This window comes from Strongylocentrotus purpuratus, unplaced genomic scaffold, assembly GCF_000002235.5.
Source record: "Strongylocentrotus purpuratus isolate Spur 01 unplaced genomic scaffold, Spur_5.0 spur5_scaffold_5, whole genome shotgun sequence".
Lineage (NCBI taxonomy): Eukaryota > Metazoa > Echinodermata > Echinoidea > Camarodonta > Strongylocentrotidae > Strongylocentrotus > Strongylocentrotus purpuratus.
The window spans coordinates 12,220,377-12,243,416 of NW_022145611.1; the positions used below are offsets into that span (position 1 = coordinate 12,220,377).

The 23,040-nt window shown below is 35.1% G+C and overlaps 1 protein-coding gene across 1 annotated transcript; it reads right to left on the reverse strand.

Moving 5' to 3' along the window:
- Nucleotides 1-189: 189 nt before the first annotated feature.
- Nucleotides 190-22,287, reverse strand: LOC580960 (MAPK/MAK/MRK overlapping kinase). The gene is made up of 13 exons (XM_780985.5): nt 22,053-22,287; nt 20,649-20,763; nt 19,700-19,789; nt 16,629-16,699; nt 15,879-15,957; nt 15,398-15,446; nt 13,642-13,727; nt 13,042-13,134; nt 12,205-12,306; nt 9,492-9,668; nt 4,820-4,970; nt 2,912-3,130; nt 190-2,592 (listed from the first exon to the last, which is right to left on the reverse strand). The coding sequence occupies exons 1-13, from the start codon at nt 22,057-22,059 to the stop codon at nt 2,509-2,511; spliced, it is 1,323 nt and encodes a 440-aa protein (XP_786078.1). The 5' UTR covers nt 22,060-22,287; the 3' UTR covers nt 190-2,508.
- Nucleotides 22,288-23,040: the final 753 nt, after the last annotated feature.

Sequence of the window (23,040 nt, forward strand, 5' to 3'; positions counted from 1 at the left end):
AAAAATGTACATTAAAAATGAAATGACAAGATAATGAATACAATCTCACTTCCTTTATACTTGGCCCAAAAGTATTTACCCATAATAATTTATGTTCTCTCTCTCTCCCCCTCTCTCTCTCTTTCTCCCTCTCTAAAAGTTTTAAAACTAACAAATGATTTACAAAAATACTGTACATTTCAAACATAATTTCTCAGAAACAGGACTGCATCAAATGAATTTATTTGATTTGTTTGCAAAATTGTACATTTCATCTCACATATAAACATATACTAGAACAAATTTGTTGTATCTTGTTCATTTCTCTGTACACACACTTTGAACATTAGACTATTTTTTATACAGGTAAAAAGTCCTTCACATCTTGTCACTTGGAAATACATGTATACTGTATATTTACAAGATTATTGTAATTTCAGGCAAGAACATAGATTGGGGAACATGCTACAAAATTAATTACCCCCACAATGATATGAAAATATCAAACTCCTTTGATAACAAAAACAGCAGCTGCTTTACATTGTCTTTCATTAAAATAACCATTTGTGAATGAATTTGTTCAATTTTGTTAGAGATCTGGTATAATTGTATTCATATGTTGTTCATATCCTCAATGAAACTTTTTCTTAAGTGCGATAACCATCCACATTAACTTTTAAGATAAATTATGCAGGTTTTAAAAAAATAGTGTAAAGTTGCTCAATACATTGCAATTTCTTATATACCGTAGCTGTTTTCTATCTTATTGCTAAATTCAAATTGATGTCATACCTTATGTTGCCTTTATAACTAGATAAGGTGTTGAATAACGTTATTAATGTTGACTGAACTTTATGTCTTATTTTTGAAGTGTTCAAAAAAAATATAAAGATGATAGAAAGGAAAAAAACACGGTCCAATTATACATGCAGCATGATTCAAATCTTGATCTTTAGAATTTATAATACAATATTTTCAATGTTCATATTTGCTCCAAATTCCATTAAAACATTGTTTGTAGTCACATCTTTTAGTTAAAGAACGGAATAAACATTTACAGGTGTAAGAGTGTTTTTGTGTGAATAATATGTTTTCTGTTTGATTAAATGTAATAATGTATTTTCTATATTCCAGTTTTATTGAAAATCAAATAAATATTTCTGACAATGTTTTTTCTTTCAATTGATGCATTCACTTTCATATATAGTAGGTTAACTATAGTTCAGGCACAAGTGTGCAATGAGGTATTTTTAAAGCATGCAAATATCAATTTGGCAATTCATTTATTTTGAAATATTCATTTCCCTTTCCAATCTCACTTTAATTACCAATCAATATACTATTAATATCAACTATCAATAAAAAAATAAGGTGGATCTCTCGAGTCTCATTTGTAGATAACGAATGCATTGCTTTCAATACAGAATCTTTTTGTCATGGTTGCTTGTCTTGAACACATTTGTACATACTGTTTGTGACAATTACTAAAATGGTGGACTTCAGATCACTAAGCTTGCATGAATTTCCTGTAAAACTCTTGTCAGGTATCTACTGATATTAAGATCAATATAGTGAAAACATGAAGAATTTTTTTAATAATTTGTCCAAATCTCGGATATGTCCAAATTTGTCCTGCAACATTATAAAAAAAATGACGCAACACTTTATCTGCACCACATTTTGACTTACTTATGCCGATTGTCTCACAAGTGTTTTATTTCACTATATATACCGCAAATTCCAGAATGACACTCACTCCTTACACAAATCAGAGTGAATTTCATTTCTAAAAGCAGAGATGACTGAGAAATGATGACCTGCACATGTCAGATCTCTTATAGGGTTCCCTCCCTGCTAATTTATGGGAGTACTTCCGGTGGAGCAGATCTATCAACAAAAAGCTACATCTTCAAGACATATTCAGGGTTCAAGTTGTTCTAAACCAACTTGAGCTTTAAGGCTTCATCTCTAAGAGGTAGTTTGGTGCCCTCATCCACAAGCCATGATCCTTATGAGCATGGTGCATACTGTAGTTTGTGTCTTCCAACATGTTGGCAGCAGTAGGATATACTGGTGGCAGCTGTAGGAATTACTGATGATCAGCAGTAGGATATACTGGTGGCAGCAGTAGGATATACTGGTGGCAGCAGTAGGATATACTGGTGGCAGCAGTAGGATATACTGGTGGCAGCAGTAGGATATACTGGTGGCAGCAGTAGGATATACTGGTGGCAGCGGTGGGATACAATGATTCCTAAATGTTCTGCCAAAGCAACCCACGGCACATGACTCTAAAACCTTTCTCTATTTGATCCTCATGGCACAGATGATATTCAGGAATAATCACACAGGGGTATGTTGGTCCCTCCTTACCCCTCAACATCTTGGACACTCAGCATCAAAAATAAAATTTCTCAAGATTTGATCTCTATAGCACAGTCATTGTTTTAAGCAACACAGTTGCTATCAAAAGGCACTTTATTCCATTTGCTTTGGTGAAGAGTCTGTATCTCTTAAACATTAGCTTGATCAGAACTGAGCTTCCTTGCTTTTTGATATTGATGGCAGCTGAAAGTGTCCATATACATTCTTCGATGCTGCAGGTTGGAATGTCTGAAAAAGATGGGAAGAGAAATTAGTTGGCAAAATAAGCTATAGTTACTGAATGAAACAAATTGAAATTTCAGAACTTAACAATTAATTCTTCTCCTCCATGGGGAAACAGAGATAATAAAATAGGAAGCTAAAAGAATCTACATGTTACCACAGAAAGATGGTTCTTTGCTGCAAGATGTATTAAATGAGCACATATATACGAATTCTAGTATTGAGTTTTTGGAAACTCATTATAACACACTTCATCTTTAAACATGGACCAAGTGGGGGTGTATGATTATCATTACTAGGTCCTCTCACAAATTTGAATACATACCTTTGTTGTATGATGATGCTTGTTGTAATGTGTATTGGCTATACTTGGCAGCATACTCTGTTGGTGTCTGTTGTTGTTGGTGTGTAGCTTCGGAAAGCTGGTGGAACCAAACGTCTGCGTCGGGTAGTTACTGATACTGTGACCGACCATCTTGTTGTTCTGAACCTTGGGCAGTAATGTACTGGAGTAGTTCTCGCTTTCATGAAGCTTACTTTTCCTCTGTTAAAACAAAAATAAAGTTCACAATAAGCAATCAAAATAATAACATCATAAGTATAGAATCAACACGTAGGTGAATGTGAGGTAAGATGGGACAGATTATTGAGCACCCAAACTCAAAATCAAGAACCACAAACATTATATGTCAATGAAATAGGCCAAAAGACATTTGATCAACTAACTTATAGATACAAGTCTTTCTTTATGGGCAATTCTTTGTTTACCTAATTATTTATAACACTTGCTGATTAAAATCTCATTTGCTAATATTTACCTCACAGTACAAGCTGTATTTTTTTCTGTAAATTTTATTTATAGGATTTATTCATTTATTCAACCATTATATTTAAGGTAAACCAGTTGAGGTGATGTGAATATCATGTGCATAGTGTGAGTGATATATTGCTTCAAGGACAACCTTAAAGGTAAAACAAGCTCATACATGTAAGTGAAGATTTGAAAATCATTCATGTGAGTGTCCCACATTCTCCCAATTTGCTGTGTACGTGTACATGTAGTTTCAGAAAAACAATTCATAAGCGTTTGGCAATTTTGCCACAAACATCGTCAAAAGAGCTCTTTAAAAGAAAAAATATAAAAGAATATGAAAATCACCCTCATAGAAATACAAGCCCATTGATCTACTTAATCCAAGAAGAATACCCCAGAAATGTCTTTCTTGGGGTTACAATACTCATCATATACCATCTTTTCCCACTACAGCAAAACACACACACAAGTAATTACCACATATCGTCAGCCAAGAGTCAGCAGAGCATTCACGGATATACTTCAAAATGGAGTTAATGCCTTACTGGGTCTCCGCAGACAATATATCATCTTTATTTTGTTCAATTCCTGCACACTACAGTACCAACTCAAACAAAAAGTCCTAGAGAGCAGTGAAAATTACATTTGTTCTTCACAACCATACCTCGATCTACACACTATCTTACCTTATGAATCTTCTTTACTCTTTGAGATCCAACTTTTTTAGATTTCTTATGAGAAGAACGTTGCAAAAAGGATTTGTTTTACAATAAATCTTTCAGCTTTGTAGAGTGTCTTGCATATAGTACTTTCACAAGTTAATTACAGATCAGTCACTAGAGTAAACAAGTCTCTCCTTGCCCGCTTTCTCCCAATTTAATCAGTGATTCCAGGAATAAAAAGTTTGTTAAAAACACAAACAATGGAATGGATATCTTGATTTTTGCACAGATCAAATAAAAAATAATCTTCTTTGTTGTTAATATTGTAACCTTACTATGATAAGCAAATTTCTGTAATAAATATAAATGTATGTCAATTGACAACACAAAGGTGTCATGAGACAATGCTCTTGATCTGATAATGGTCTGTTTGATTTCAGGTTGAAATGTTAGACTATATCATATCTGGAGGGAGGGGTAATAGCCCTGATTTAAGAGTTAACTGCATTATCCTATGGCACAAAAAGTTATAAGTTCTGATAAATGCATTTTATGCTGCCATCTGCCACCTCCCCCACCCTGTAATTGAATGATAAAACAAACTCCTTGGTACCAAATAATTTCAATCTGAACTGCATATCGCATGGGGCAAAAATTTATGATTCATTTGTTTGCCCAACAACGCCCCCTCCCCCAATAATCCTTAAGGAGGATCAATGCCCTTAATCTGGGATTTAGTCGAAAAAATTGTCCTTACCCTTGCTTTCCTAACAGCTTTATGGTTATCATTGTCGCCATCTTTGCCCTCCACATGACTCTCCTTGGCGGTGTCCTCTGATATGACTGACCCCTGATCCCCAAGCGACAGCTTCTTCTTCTCCACATGCTGCTTCCTCTTATCTGCATCCCTGTTGTTATTAAAAAGGTCAAAAGTCATGCATAAATATCACATGATTTACTATTTTAAGATTTTTTCCTGAATATTTAAGGTTAATAAAGTGCCTAGATGTCGTACCATAATACATGTACATGCACATATTATAAAAAGAAGAGACATAAAACATATTACATACATGCACAATTATATCCAATGTCTTAAATTGGGGTATCATTAGACCATTTTGTATGAAGAATGGGGTGGTCAGAGTCAATTTCGCTGGCAAATTAGCCAACAGAAAACAACTAAAGAATGTCCTTTGGTTTTTAGAGATACAAGTAAGCTGACAAGGCTCAAATAATTGTAAATTTGCACACAGAGATACTGTCATTCATCCTCCATCCCCTCCAATGTTGAACCTGTGTAGCTCAAGCCTTGGTCTAAAAATACTTACTAATAGTGTATGATGCTCTATTTAAGACATCAGTCATATTTAATAAGGTCACAGATAATGAAATTGAAATGATAATAAAGCTATTATAAATGATTAAACTAAGTTCAATTGACAATAGATCAGTATTACCCTGTAATTAAAAACAAGTCTTTGCTTGAATTAATTCACCCACTTAATTTCATCCACTTAATAAGTAATCTAACAAAGTCGTTAGCATAATATGCAAACATATATCTGGTACTACAAATCAATATCAAATAAACATAAGTAGGTGTAATGGTTCTATTATCACAAATGAGCTTTGAATTATCAAATTTTATCAATACAAAATAGCATAATTTCATTATTGGCTGGTAGTGGTCCCGGCCTAATTTACATTTTTTGCAATCATAGAGAGGTGTTCAAATATCCATTAATCCCACCTCTGGATATACATGTACATATCTTTGATAAATGATAGCTGCTTGTGTTTGTTTCAGACAATAGACAGAACTACGTGTTTTATATTATTTTCTTTTGTTTTTTGGCAGATTGAAGGTCACTATTTAAAATCCTCATTTTTGAAATTAACATTTTGGCTCTTTAATCACAGTAATTTGTCAATCTTCTGTCTGTATATTTTCACATATAATCTTTAATGAAAAGATATATCCCTCAATATTATATGTCATGAATAGACAATCAAATCATAATTTCATAACAATATAAAATACAGCATGTTCGAAAACTAGGTAATGAGAGTACAAAAATATCAAAACATTCTATTGGGGGCCAGGGCATTAACTCATCTCATTTTAAACATAACTGATGTCTTTCTAACTCTTAATTAATAGACAAAAAGAAAAAGATAAAAAATACAATGATACAAATTATGAGAAAAAGAAAGATAGCCAAGTGGAGGGGATGAAGATGGAGGCAAGAAATGGACAGGGGTCAGGGGCATTAGTAAATGTTTACATGGTTGCATTTTAAACATACAGTTTCAGATAGAGTAGTGATAGGATCATTATATTGCAGAGTAAGCTCAGAGTACATGTATAGTAAAAATGAATTTTGTTTTCATGAGAAATTTCCTGACAATGCTACATACATGTACTTACTGTTTTTATTGTTTATTTTTAAAAATGGTCTTTTCTTTGTCAAACAAAACATTTCTCAAAAAGTGATGATATCATTTAAGACATATTTTTTTCTCTGATATAATCCATTTAGTTGTGATAATTTCTTTATTCTATCACAGGCTTTCACTACTATAATCCCCTTATTCACAAGCTTCTATAATGGTAGCCCTTCCCTCATTCACAAGTTTCCATTCAAATGGTAGCCCCTTCCTCATCCTCAAGCTTCCATTCTACCAATAGCCCCATCCTTATTCACAAGCTTTCATTCTATGGTACAATGTAGCCCCTCTTTCATATACAAGTTTCTATTCCAATGGTAGCCCCTCTCTCATCCTCAAGCTTCCATTCTACCAATAGCTCCATCCTTATTCACAAGCTTTCATTCTATGGTACAATGTAGCCCCTCTTTCATATACAAGTTTCTATTCCAATGGTAGCCCCTCCCTCATCCTCAAGCTTCCATTCTACCAATAGCCCCATCCTTATTCACAAGCTTTCATTCTAATGGTAAAATGTAGCCCCTCTTTCATATACAAGTTTCCATTCTAATGGTAGCCCCCCACTTCTACACAAAAGTTCTATGAAAGTAATGACTTGCTGCAACACATCCATTTTTTTGAAATTGTACAGTATAAATACTGAAGAATAATCTTCCTACATGTAGCAATTAACGGTCTTTTTAGCTCTTACCTCAAGTAATAACTCAAAATGTGAGGCTTATCATAAGCCATCTACTCAATTATCTTGCAGATTGTAGCGTTTTTAGTCAATACTCTTTCTTTCATTCACCTAAGAGCCCAGACAGAGATGTGTCTCCATGCTAACAATATAGTTTGAGAGCAAGACAAGCTTAAACAACTACAGTGTAAGTCTGAAGCAAATCAAGTCCTCTTCATCAATATCATTTCTAGCTTTCCGATCGTTTTTAAAAGTTCCGCTAAGCACAATATCTGAGGACAGGCGCTCTAAACAGATGTATAAACCATTCAATTAATCCACAGTTTTGCCACACAATATTCACTGCCAGTCGAGTAATCCTCCAAGCTTCTGTAAAGTTCTATAAGCTCCACAAACAACAGCAGATAAGTTTCCAACTTCCAAGTTAAGTATAATCTACTGCATATATTTCAAAGCTATCTCTTGTAGTTTCCAATTCATGTAATCGTTCCAATTCAGCATTCCTGGAGAGCTACGACCACACACTCCTTACCAACAATGAGGCTATCTCATAATGCAAACAGACCTGAACAACATTGCTACACCCCTGCCTCTTAACAAAAAATATCTTGGCAGATGTAGATATCTGACAGTGACGATGGTCCAATCACACATAATTATGCACACGCAATGCTAAAGGTCAAGCCATAAATAGGGGAAGCAGAGTTGCGAGTTGATGAGAAACAACCGATAGAGCTCATTAAAGGGCTTTTATTTTTGGTGGTCAGACAGTGCCAGTAATTATCTCTGATTAGAGAAATTAATGAGGATGGAATACAATGCATCCAAGCAGCAACTATTTCCATGGCAATAGATGCGCATTCCTTCAAGTTTATTTGCTAAACCATTCATTGGGCTTGACAAAAGTAAATCTTCACCTAACAACAACAATTTATTGCACTTATTAATATGAAATAATGTTTTTTCTTTCTATTTTTTATCTTTCCTTTTTCCTTTGTTTAGTTTTTTACTCATTTACATTAAAGAATATTCAAGGTTAATAGATGGCCTTTTCAAAAATACTTGAAAACTTTGGTATTCTTATTTTTAAATAACATTCTACTTCAAAGAAAGAGAGATTGAAAGATGAAAAGTAAAGGATATATACTTTGACTTTTGCCTGTATGCCATTAGTCATTGGGGGGGGGGGGGGGCTGAAGAGCAAAAGAACAGAGAGGATAAGGGGGGGGGGGGGTAATGAAACAAAAAGATGGTACTCTTGAAGTACATGTACAAATACAGACGAGACAGAAAATTCAGCATGCTGAGTTATCCGTCTCACAATACAATAGAACCTTGCATCTCTCTCATAATCTCTTTTAGGAGTATGTTGTTCAGCTTAAAAGAATGTTAACAAGGTGTTTTGTCACATAATCTACAGAACACACCAGCCAAGGCCCTTGATATAATTATTGCAAATACTACAGACATGCATGTATTTTTTCACAATACACCATCCCTCAATTCTACGTGCACAACATAACAGAGGGCTACAGATAGTAAATGTTGACACAGACTCGAGCTGTAAAGTAAATATGCCCAGTGTAACAGAAACATGTAAATGGGAGCAAACAGATTTGGTTGTTTTTCACTTGTATAGTAGATAGTCAAGTGATGTATATTGCTGCCTTACATGACCTGCCTGGAAACGGCCTTGCAACAACCATAGATGGCGGTATGACAACCCCTCTTAAAAGTCATATAGACTGTAGCCATAATTTTTCCTTCCTAAATTTTTAGTAATATGCATACCTGTAGGATATATGCTTTGTAGCTCAAAAGAGAGTTTATGAACCATTATGATTATTTTAGTGCAACAGTCTGCAATATGTACTTCAGTGTACCACTCTGTTACTGTCTTAATTTGATCCTTAAATATTTGTCATCATTTAAAGAACTACATGGTAGAGGTATCAAATGAAAACATGTCTTAGGTAATCATTCTTGGGCCAAAAATATACCCCAATCTAATTTTCATAAGAATATCATTCCTTTGTGTATGATGAGCCCTTGGCATGATAGAAATAATTTTATTTGTGATCTTCCAACAGAGTTAACTTCTTTGGTTGCAGTGCAGGTCAACAGAAAGGTAAACACATACAGTTTTAAAAAAACAGAAGAAAGAGAAAAACATTTGGGCTCATCCTACATGTCGAGAAATAGATAAATTTCAATTAAAAAGCATAATCAAGTTGAATAATAACTGACAAAATTTTAGTACTTTTAAACAGAAACAAAATAAATAACTAAGACACCATACCTGAGATCTTTGAAGAATGCATGCCTGATGACCTGCTTGGCTGTTATTCTCTCATCAGGATCATAGGTACAGAGTTTGTTCATTATTTCCAGGGTCTGCTTGGTGGCGTTGGGCAACAGCTTCTCTATACCCGAACCCTTCTTGGAAGGGAAGTTGTAGTTGATGCCTCTCGCCTTACTGTAAAAATCAGGGTTATAAATATGCATTTAACATTGTAAACTGGCAAATCAAAGAGCATTTAATCAATATTTTCCCACGGACAATATTTTTGTCATGTACATTTTCAAACGCTGGAAATTATAAAATAAACACAAATATATATTATTGGCACTACTGACTGCCTAAATGTCAGAATATGTCTAAATATTTGGCATGTGCTAGAAGATAAAGAAACACAACTTATTATGAATTCATACATTTTTATGTCTCTATATTTTTATGGATGATCTCACCATCTCTTGGCAATTCCATGAAATTAATGAAAAGGATGACCAATAAAGGGATTTCATTCTCCTACTTACATGTGGACTTTGTACATCTGTTAATCATAAACCTGACTTCACAATAGTCTAGACTTAGGTTCATGATAAATGTTTTTAATCTGAATGTATCTGTAACCATGAAAACCATCTGTAACCATCAAATAAGAGAGGGGAATATGGCTATGATTATGCATATGTATAGATGTAAAGGGTGGATTTATCTAAACTATGTATGTATGAATCTTAGTGCATTTATGAAGAAAAAATATAAACAAAAGTCATTTATCTTAAAGGTAAAGACCAGTAATGGTCATGCGATTGCATTGTGAAAGAAACGTTGTGGAATCGATCAGAAAAGGTTGATCATCTAGCATCTAGCATCTGCAAGGTTCTGGAATCATCAAAATGATAAGAAATTTGGCCCATTCTTCGTAAAGTTACAAGCACTATACACAGAAAGATGTATATGGGACTACCCTATCTCTCTCACCAGACCATGAGAGAAATAAGTTTACCAAATATATGAATTAGTAGGCGGTTTCCCGGCAAATTTTTTATCATCATGTATTAGTCAAAACATATTCTTTCACATGATTGGTAATGAGAGCTTCCATTTCATTTTTTGAAATTGGGGCGTTGCCAATACTGGTCTTTACCTTTAATAGAAGAAGAAAAAAATCATATAAAAATCCATATTTCTGCTAAATTGCACACTTTCCTAGTTAATTCACAGATATCATTTTCTCTTTGGACCATTTGTGATAAAGACTTAATTGTCTTTTCTAAGGATGAATAACACATATTCTTTCTAAATTCCAACTTTAGAAGTAAATTGAACAGATGTGTTCTTATAGCAAAGTGCATTCTCTCAGCTGAGAGTCAACTGCAACTTATGCGGTGGTCACATCCCGCCGTACTTGCAAGTGCGTGCTGTCTACGTGCAAAAACGTTGGCAAAATTTGGGTATCCGTACGTGATGAGTACCGCCTCCGTACGGATTTGGGAGCACGCAGACACACCGTAGCACTTTTAGTGCATGAGGAACTTTCGCTGCGTTCGGGCTGCGTTCGGGCTACCGATTCACCCCAGTGCGTGTGACGTGCGTGCCCGGTACTGCCAACGAGCGCACAGCGCACTGACTCCGTGCGTCTTTTAAAGGCGCACGTGATAAGTGCGTGGTCCGTGCTTACTCGCCACTTCCCCAGTTCAGCTATCCAATGAGCACGCAGAACTCACGTGGACCGTACCGAGTAAGCACTTACAACGCACGTTGTTCGCACTGATTTATGCAGTATATAGTCTCTTCGGTGGAATGGGCGGCATCTTGAGGCAGCAACAGCTGGGACTTCTGGAGAACATCGGAATGTCGTCCTATATAAACACCGAGTTCATCGCACGTGCACGCACTTACAACATGCGAGTGAGTAAGGACACCGTACGTGAGCAGCACTTGTAAGTACGGCCTCCGTACGATAACGTGGCAACCGCACGGAGACCGTACGTTGTAAGCACGTTATAAGCACGTACAACGCACTTACCACGTGCGCAACGTACGATGCAAGCAACCGTTCACGGCCAGGCGTGGCGTGCGGGCCACGTACTTACACAGTGCGTGTGACGCGCGTTGCCGGTACTCGCTCCCTGCCTTTGCCACTCCCTCCCTACGTTTTCAGAAAAACGTGGCGGCCGTGGCCTCCCCTAAAACCGTACGGACTAAAAACACGCACGGTGGGATGTGACCAACGCTTTACTGATGCTATTGGCTACAAGAACCAGGTGATTCCTATACTAATTCTATGGGAATGAGACACTATGAACATGACAGACAAAGAAAGCGGACAAAATATACAGTTCCTCAGGTAGACAAAGGAACATCCCTTCACTGCTATTATGTAAAAAGGTGAATATGCATGTGACACCTGTTCATAGTGAGAGAATTCATTAGTCAACAAGTTCATGTTAAAGGGGAAGTCCATCCTGATATTAAGTTGGTTTAATAGAATCAGAAAAATGATAACAGGTCAGTGAAAGTTTGGGAGAGTCACAGAGTTGCCAATTTGTGTTTGATTGAGGGCAACTTCAAAACTTCATAACTTTCTTAATTTTAATTGGATCCTGCTCGAACTTTCACTGACCGATTCCTCTCATGTATCTGCTTATATCATAACCAACTTAAATATCAGAGTGGACTTCCGATTTCAATGTCACATTTTCACTAAAAGTGGACTTACTTCCTAAATTTGTTGAGTATGGTAGCATCTGGTGTCCCCATGACATCATGGATCTTTGCAATCTGATCTACCTCATTGGCACCAGGGAATAAGGGATGTAAGCTGAAATAAGAACAGAAATATATAAGGTAATCATGATAGACAACTTTAAGCCTCAACATGAATAGGCCTACAAGTAATAATGAAGGTTATAATTTTGTCAGTTACAAGTCAAAGGGATAAATAAGGGCAAAATTTAGATGAAGGCAAATATGAATGCAAACAGCGTGAACTATTTATTATGATTATTCATGGAAGGATGTAAACTGTCAATAAATATGAATAATCTGGGGTGAGAAATAAGCAAATCCACAGAAACCCCAATTCCCAAAAGCCGTTTCAAAATTTAAGAATTACAATGGGGTGACCATCCTCCCACATTGATAAGTAAAAAACTTTTATAGTGCCATTTTCTTTGGCAGGATAGTGCCTAAGCGAATGAAGCATATTTCAGATATGTTAGCTAAAGCTAGGGTAATAATTTCCAAAGCTCTTTGGAATCATATAGAGATTGTATTTCATGATGTATTATGTGCTACACAAGAACTGAATATTATTATTAGATGCAAGAGCTAATTGAAATATCCCACCCAATACTAATTTAATTTACTTGATGAAAGTTTTTTTGGTAGAGTTTTAGAGAACTCCTTCAATTAGTCCTTATTCAATACACAAATACTCAGTTCAAGTTGACTGATACAAATATAGGTAATTTGAAAAACAAAAGACCTATAGCAATATCCGTTTGTTTATGGAAACAAAACACTTTTATAAATAATCTCTTGATGTTAAACATACCTGAGTATTTCATAGAAGACACATCCTACACTCCACATGTCCATTTGATAGGAGTAGTAGCCATCTGTGAGCAAGCACTCTGGAGCACGGTACCTATATCATGAATATTCAATAGGAAAGGAAACATTGATATCTCACACTAAATTGACCTATAAATCAAGAATATTCATACACGAAACTCTTACATATAATAAAAGAAATGCTTGTTGTTTCCCTTGAATGGTCTTTAGATACTGGATTGAGTGTGATTGTACATATCAAATATCATCAACAATATCAATCACTATTTTTTGCTACATAAGTCTCTAATATTTTGGAATTTTCTCAAAACAAATGTAAATATAATAGCATAGATTGCTTTAAACACATTCACAAAGACTTTGAAAAGTCAAGTATCAATACCCTTTGAAATATCCTATACATGTAGAATCATTTTTGGATTATGCTATATGTTGTTATAATGCATTTTCCTATAACAGGTAATGGACTAGGCTATGAAAAATTCTCTTTTTTGATCTTCATTATAATGGCCTTCCCCAAATCGCTGAAATTAAAAATGCAATATTATGTATTGTATTAAATGTAGAGATAAATACATACCATCTTGTTGAGATGTACTCTGTGAATGGCTGCTTAGAATACACACTTCTACATGAACCAAAGTCTGCTAGCTTCAAATGATCATCCTACAACAAATGAAATTAAAATTCCATGAAATTAAAGGCAATTAATTATTAATAAAAAGAAAATAAGGTATTTTATTAATATATTATGTCTCTACCCTCCTTTCAAATGAGTTTGAGGTTAAAAAAAATAAGACATTTACAGAGATTTCACTGTATCACAGGGAATTACTTGTGACAACAGCACCAATAACAATAATAATAATAATAATAATAATATTAACAATAACAATTATAATAACAACATTATAATGATGAAAAAAAATGGAATTCATAAGAACAATAATTATTATATAAAACAATTAATAATTATAAAAATAGTAATCTTAATAACAACATAACAATAATAACAAAAAATGAAATAATAATAATATCATTAATAACAATAATAATGCCACCATTCCAGGTTTCAATGTTCATGTTCTTGGAATTCTTATGAGAGAGAGGGCAGGCACAATGAATATTACTGTTGGAATTATGAAGGCCACAATTTAAATTCAATAATGTTTGGAACAATGGGAAATAGATCAAATTTGACAGCCTATTTGTTGCCATATAAACTACCGGTAATATATTAGAATTATAGAATATTTGAAAAACATCTCTTGTATATATGAAACTAAATGAGGATGCTTGATGTAAACATGGTGATATACATAAACAAATACTTCATCAAAATTCTCACGGGAAATTCCGATGCTCAGAGCCACCAATTGATGATTGATTCTCATAGATCAATGACTGGATAACAATCTTATTCAACTAACAAAATAGCACGATTATAAGTCTACAATTCTCAGGTGTTACTATGGGCACACAAAACATGACGTAGTGTTGAATTATTAAATTAGTTGACATAAAAATCCAATTACAGCGCAGCTAATCTACAAATGCCCTGACCACAGTACGAGAGAGCAACGCGACCATGGCATTATTAAAAGTAAATTAGATCATCATCGATCCATTTCACGCTTCGGCGATCGCATGCCTTAGCAAATTTATGTCTCCCTGTGAAAATTAATTCGATAAAAGGCAGTAATTTGATTAAACAACACTATTTATTTATGTCACGATTAGAAGTGCACAATACAAGCCACTTCCCCCCCCCCCTCCCCCGTACGTCATCAACATGCAATGTAAAATTAATGTCAACGTTGGCATGACATCAGTATCAACTTCTTGTCATAAACACCACTCTATACAAGAAATACAAACAGTCCTACTTCATGTTACGATGCATGTTTGGTCACTTTAATAGTCACTGTCACAAAATTTACAGTACTATCAAAAGCTGCACTCTAAATGTGATCCAGCAATTGAGTTAAAAGCACTATATCTGTGCTAATCAGAGAGGGGGAGGAGTTCCTGTATGTTATTTATAATTCCATTTTTAAGAAATTGAATATTACTAAACTTAAAAACAAAAGTAAATGCTTCTAACATTTATCTAAAGAACCTTTGTGTATACATTTACATTTAACTTTAAATGTCTGACATATTCATAACACCAATCCCTACAAAAGTTGTTCCAATATATGTGAGCAGGTTACTACTGATTCTTGATGTAACAAAATTTAGAACACAGACAGATCAAAGCTAAACTGTTCTCAGATAATGGTCTTGACACAATATACCGGTAGGCAAAGGAAGGGGGACAACAAAATGTAACTTACCCTGATAAGAATATTTTCTGGTTTGACATCTCTGTGAAATATTCCATTCCTGAAATTACAAAAATGGAAAGGAGATTACATATCTAGGCCACGTACAGAGACGGGGCACGCTGTCACAACCACAAAATGATTACCACAGACCATGTATAATCAGAATGAAAATGCTCTATCTAGTGAACCTGATTGGTAAATGATAATGATGTGAAATCCATATATCATGCTAGATCACCACTACTAGTGGTGATACCCAAGCTCATCAATTCATTATTTATATATTCCATCCATATATATCACCCAGTGAACTCAATGTGTAGGAAATATAAATTGTGAACTATGCCGGGCAATTCAGGCTAGAAAATGATGTTAGGGAAGCCATAATAATCTCAAAAGAAAGGAAAACTGATCTAAAACGAGAATATATATTTCCCTATACTGAATCCATATGATCTGATATATTAATCATCTAACAAAGGTTACTTACCGATGCATATGTTCTAATGCCTTGATCAATTGGTAGATGTAATTTTTAACTTTCTCTTGGGGCAGGTAGTGCCGTCTCCCTGCAAAAGAAGGTAATACAATTATTACACTACTGTATAACTGTTCTAGACACTGATACCAAAAAATGTGCTACATTTGTACATGTAGTTAACCTTTTAAATTGACCATCAAAAATAAATGCTTAAAATCATTGTTAGTTTATGAGATGAAAACTTGCATGGGTGGTGATTTGACAGCCTTTTATTACATGTATAAAATGAACGTTGCTTTTCTTCACTACTAATTTTGATAATTTTCTTGAAACAATCATGATTTTTGTCCTCTCTGTCTGTGATACATTGTTCATGTCATTTCCAAAAATAATCAGCCCCTTTAAATTTTGCATTTGAGATTAGCAAAATAGCAATAGTTTTTTAAAATACTAAAATGTCTAATGCCTGAATGGGAAATCTAAGTAACTATGCCTTTTATATTCTGTAGCCTGTGATGCTACTCCAAGTTTGGAAGCACTTAGTGATTCTAAAAAGCACTATATAAAAACTGAGTATCATTACTAATTGAATGCCTGACAACCTGAACAGCTCATAATACGCAAGGATGGATTGTTTACTCAACATGGCCATTCAATCGATGTGCCCTTGATATTGCATTAATCATTCACGGAGTAATGAGAGGCAAGATTAGTTACTCCGCTGATTTGATTCTAGAGCTTTAGGTGCCACGGACTTACCTCGTATTAATTCATAGATGTTCATGTCCATAAGCTCGCATACTAACGACAGGTTTCCTGTTTTTCTGTCACTGTTCATAATGGAAGAGTCAGGAGGAAAAAATCTCATTATTATATGAATACTCATTTGTAGGTATTACAACAGGTTGTACATACATGTAAATAGATGTTTGGACAACCAATCAGCAGAGATCTGAGGTGACTCTTTGAATGTTGAATGTCAAAGGCCCCTTTTTTCATGGCAAGGCATATTATATTTTGACAAGAGAGCAAATTGACCTGAACAATCATTTTTTTTTCTTTTTTTCTAGTTTGTTGTCACTACATAAAGAATTAAATATGTGGACAAAGTAGGTTGAATAAAAGAAATTAAGATTGATAGTGTCATGTCCACAGACCTTTGACTTTGAATGTGTATTTAGGGTACGGTAAATCTTGCCTAAATTGATTTCTTATGAATTTGGTGAGACCTTTGCTACCCCAAATGGCCATCAAGTTTTTACCACACAAAAGCTTGAAATAGTTAACGACCCAATACTTCAAACCTAATGGGCGATAAAAGGGAATAACAGAAGTTTTCTTCCAGCACACCGCACGTATTTTTTTCTTGGTTCTTGGTTTTTGGTGCATGGTTTTTGGTGCATTTTGCATTGTATGGAATGATAGTTGAATTCATTTACCGATTTTGTGTCTCCTAATGATACGCAAATTTTTATCTTTTGGTATTTGTTTCCCTGAAAATATTATTCAATACAAATATATGTACAATACTCAGTTTAATATTTCATGAAAACACTCTATAACAGCTCAAATACAAGTACATACTGTACACTGCACTATCATGCTATCTCTATACTGTACTTCCAATGCAAAACTGATCTCCACGTTAATACAGTACCGGTATATAAGTGTAATGTACATGAACAGATTCAATCTTATAGGGAAATCTTCAAATTAAACATGTTTGATCCGCTCCCTGTCTTGTATTTATTTTATTCTGAGCTATATCCATGTATCCCGTGCACTATAAAAGAGCCCTACATCTTCAGAGTAAATCCCTTTAACAATTCTCTATCACCGTTACCATGGAAACATCAAATTGTGAAAGCTGAGGATTCAAGGCGCATTTTCTTTTTTAATACAAAAGTAGGTGAGAAAGAGATGGAAAATAGACATTGTGAAATGCATAGTTTTTTTGGAGTGCGTTGATTCTTTCAATCCTTCCTCTTCTTCTTCTTCGGTGAGCATGAAATTAAAAACATGCCTAAGTACTGTATCATTTTATTTTAAGTGCAGTTTTTAACAGGTGCAGTGAAGAAGCACAGATTGGTAAGCAGATATGTTTATCTTTTATTAATGCTTAGAGCAACAACAAAAAAATCTTCTTTTTTTTTTTAAATACAAAAGTAGGTGAGAAGCAGATGAAAAATAGACACTGTGAAATGCAGAGTTTTTTAGAGTGCGTTGATTCTTTCAATCCTTCTTCTTCTGTGAGCGTGAAATTAAAAACATGCCTAAGTACTGTATCATTTTATTTTAAGTGCAGTTTTTAACAGGTGCAGTGAAGAAGCACAGATTGGTAAGCAGATTTTCTTATCTATTATTGCTTAGAGCAAAAAAATAAAAATAGCACAAAAAGTACTTTTTCACAATAGAGAGAGGGAGAAATGAAAAAATGAGAACTAAAAGAGCAGTGGCATTATACTGCAAGAAGCCAAGGAAGTACTCTTTAACGGTACATAGCATAGAGGAGTAGAATTAAACCACTCTTTCAGAATTCATATTCATTCATATATCAGGGATCCCTTTGGATGGAGTGGAAATCTATGTTTGAAAATAAATAGTGGAATTCACTCTCAAAAGATTAATTCAAACCATAAGAGTGGATTTAAATAAAAAATGAAGTGATCAGTGATATGTCTCCTAAATGAGTGGATGTCTACTCCTCTGCATTACAGGGAAAGTCCATCCTGATATCTAGTTAGTTTCCTTTTTGTTAATGTGAAAATTGAAAGAAACAGATTGGTCTCAGTTTGAGCCCATTCCAATTCTCGCTACCCTAAATAGGTACGAAAATCTCGAAATTCGCGAGACGAGGTAATTTTCACTCTCTCGGGTCGTCACTACAACTTCCGGTATAGAGTCCCATCCCGCTGGCGCTAGCGCCTGTGTTCGCTGTGCAGAGTTTTCACGCACGCTAAAATCGATGCCAATCAGTGTAATTTGTACAGATTATAATATGCAATGGAAAGCTTCGGGCAGAATTAGTGACTTTAGCACAAAAGGCCGTTAAACTCTACCGTGAAAGAGAGGGTTGTGATCACGAACGCCTGCACAGGAAGCTGTAATGTCGAAAAGCTATCCCATAATGCAATGCGCGTTTTCAGGATTTTCCCCGGATCTCGGCAGAATCGCTATTTGGGGTAGCGAGAATTGGAAATGCATTTTTGAACTTTTGAATATCTCTTTTTAAGCTACAGTCCCATATACGTCCCGGACCCCATCCGGGGTGATCCGGGATTCGGTCCGTGTTGACACCGTGTTGGCACCGGGGTGGTCCTGGATGGTCCTGGATGGTCCTGGATGGTCCGGGACGGTCCGGGACGTATATGGGACTGTAGCTTTAAAAGCATCACACTTTTTTTAACAAAACATCCCGGACCATCCCGGATCACCCCAGACCATGGTCCGGGATGGTCCGGAGTGGTCCGTGCTCGTCCGTGCTGGTCCGGCTTTATATGGGACTGGGGCTTTACATCCTCTCCTTACATCCTCTCCTATTTGCTTTTCACAGAAAATGTAAAACACCATCTTTTTCTTAGTTTTTGATAAAATAATATATTTGTTTCATGTAGGGATTATGCAAAAAAGGCAAGGGTGCATACATGATTGAAACTGCTTCTGTTAAAACAAAATTAATATCAGGGTGGACCCCTGTTTAATTCAGCACTATTGGTAATTGATAGAGTAGAATATAACACTCTAGCAGGGAATATCCAAGAGGGTGATATTGCACTACATCAACCCCTCCCCCACCCCTACCCCTCCCCCAAGAAGAGGGGAATACTTACAAGATTACTTCTTTAAGTTCCAAGATGTTGGCATGAGGACTTAGCCTCTTCATGGCTTGAATCTCTCTGAGGTTGTTAACTTGCTCCAAACTAAAGATGCACAAAAAGCAAAAACAGAGAAAGTTTGTTGTATATTTTTATGGTAATTCCTTGAAAACTAGACTATTTTAATGGGAAAATGGAAAATGAAATGGACCCACATAAACAACATATTTTAGGCAAGAATTTCCAACAAGATATACATGTAGATGAAAAATATGCTCACAGTTGAAAATATCGTCAAAGCATATTTTCTGACCTGTTTTTCCCCACTATTGTCTACTAATTTATTTTGATTAGGGTTGTCACAGTACATTGAGGCATTAATTTATTTCTGACAATCATCTTGATGGGGGTGTGTACATTGCAAATAAGAGAAACTGCTTGATGAAACTACATGTGAATTAACATACATTTGCCAATTATATAATACAACTACATGTATAATAGTACTGTACATACCATGTACTTGTAAAATTGGCATGTGTATATATTGAAATATAAACGACATATATATATATAGCACACATTCATCTAAAGCTATTATTTTTCTTTCTGTCCCCAAAGCAACAGCAACTTAAAACCAAAGTAATTTATACATACATGTAGATATTTGCTACATGTACAGCTCATATTTCCTACTGTTTTGTAACGAATAGCGTCAATTATCAAAATTCATTTCATCAATCTCAGTTGAATGATGTTAACAACAATTTGATATGCATGGACATGTTGTTCACCTGTTCAAGTTTCAAAATCATACAAATCCATTGAATTACAGATTACTCTAATTGAACACTTTGAAAAATTGAAATGAAAACAACAAACTCATGAGAATTATCAAAAAAGGTACTTTTCTCAACATGTCTATTGCTGCATGGACACACAAAAAGATTTCTAGTTTTCTCACCTTTGATAGTTTTGTTTCATTTTCTTGCAAGCATAGTAAGTCCCATCTTGTATATTCTGGCATTTTAGCACCTCTGAGAAAGTGCCTTCACCTTTCTTTCCTAAAACCCGATATTCTAGATGGGAGAAAAGCGGGAAAAGTAGAAAATGGCATTTGCTTTATTTCTTATATGACTTTATTGATCAATCACTGTCACTTATATATGGTACATACTTTCTTTGAAAATGTCATAGACTTGGATACTTATTACCGGTAAAGATATAAAAGACTACATTTCCTCTCTAACATGAATGTTCTTAACAACAATAACAACAGCCGGAGGAGGATATCGATATTGACTCATGCAGGACACAACTGCAAATCTCTGAATTGTGTGGAGGAAGAAGAAATTTAATATGAACAACTTGACTGTTTGATTTATCATATATATATATATATACATATACAAACAGTTGGGTGATGGATATTGCTAATAACATGAAATAGAGATAAATGTGTTTTGGTACCATAAGGAAAATATATTCATGAATTTCACATTGGAGTTTTCAGGTTTGTTTTGCTTAAATATTGAGATCTGAAAGGGTTATCTTAATTATGTCTTGTAAACACATTTAAAGCTTATCTGCCGTAGTTTACAGGAGGGATTAGACTGCCCTGCAAGGTCACTGGACAGATGGTTATCTCATCAACTCAGCTCTCAGTTAACATAAGAAAAAGAGGATCATGGGGGACCAATGGTCACCGATTAGGCATTGTTTGTTATATAGAGGGCGCAAGTAGCTACAAGTAGTGCAGTGGGCCTTTAAGGCTTCATGTAGTCTACTGAGAGTCTAAAGGGAATCAATTAAATTTAAAAACAATGCATGTGATACACTTCTTTTCAAAACTCGATCAGGGTGCAATAAATTGCAATGCACATCATATAATTTTTAAGTTACAAATACAATACACATTTTGGGGGTATAATTTCTTGTCATTAATCAAATCTCCATTGATGTAAAATATTTAAATCATTTTATATTTAATTTCCTAATATGATAATATTTTATTTCATTTTTGGAAATTTTTATATATTTTTGTTGTATATAAACTTTTTATGGAAAACGATACATCAATAAAAATACATAACTATAACTATGCTTAATAACAAGAGAGTATATATAGCCAATTATGTGTACTGTAACTGATATACTTTTTAAAATTATATTATTTTGTGAATTCTAATCGAGAATACAAAGAACAAATCATTAACACGGAAACACACGGACTCTGCGCTCTGCGCTCCAAAGCTGTCGCAGAGCTCACAGAGGGGCTGGCCAGTGTATATAGTTACATTATAATCCTCGCTGTTATCGACACTGGTAAACATTAGCACGTAACAAGGTACACAATTAAGATACTCACTGTGCATGATTATCACGATATATCACTTGGCATAGCAGAAAATGAAGTATGATTATAATATCCAGGCACAAAAACTAGAGATTCTCTGCTCAATTCTGTCAAGATGACATCATTCGATCATGTTATGGCAAAATTCTCCATTTTAATGGATCCTTTAGGAAGACGCGTACAGGAGATTGCAGTGAGTAATTCCAGTTCACATGTTAGCTGCCGACGACTCGAGTCCATTCACACAACCTTATTCTCTATGGATTAGTTGAATGGGCGGAGCACATGGATAGATGTCGGATATATTTCTCCGCGTGTTTCGCTCAAAACATGTAGAATATTGAATTAGGGCTAAAAATATGTGAAAAGTACGAAGTACGGTTCAAAAAGAAAGTTTTGTGTTGTTACTATGCAGAGGATATGATTAAAATTTGACAACACCGCCGCTGTTGTTGTCTTAGAATGAACTATACTCCTGGCTCGCGCACTATTATTGCTAGAGTCTCCCCAAAAGTTGGTTGCCTGTGGTAACGAGGTACGCCGTCTATTTATCATGGGAACCTCCGTGAGGGGGTCTTATTGTTATCATATTGATTTATCCTCGAGCTTTCTGTTTGTTAACAGCTTCTTTATCATCAACATTATAAGGGTTGCGGAGGACGTACCGCTGTTAAAAGAGGGGACGGGGCGACAAATAGTAACAATGACATTGCTCTAAATAGAAGGAGAAAGGAACCGCCTATTTTGGTACTCTGTCAACGCACTGTCGTATACTTTCTAGTGAGGGTGAAAGTGTTTGTCTTAACGATTTGCGGTCGGGGCGGTTATACAATGTGGACCAACTTAACCTAAATAACGAATTACAGAAGTACCCTCTGATATTTGTGGTCAAGAAAAGTCCCGTTTTATTTAAATTATGTCTGGTAAAATTGTTTATGAAAACATTTCTAGCCTCCTTCGAGGCATGAAGATAAGGGATAAAAGATGAAATTTTTTCAAG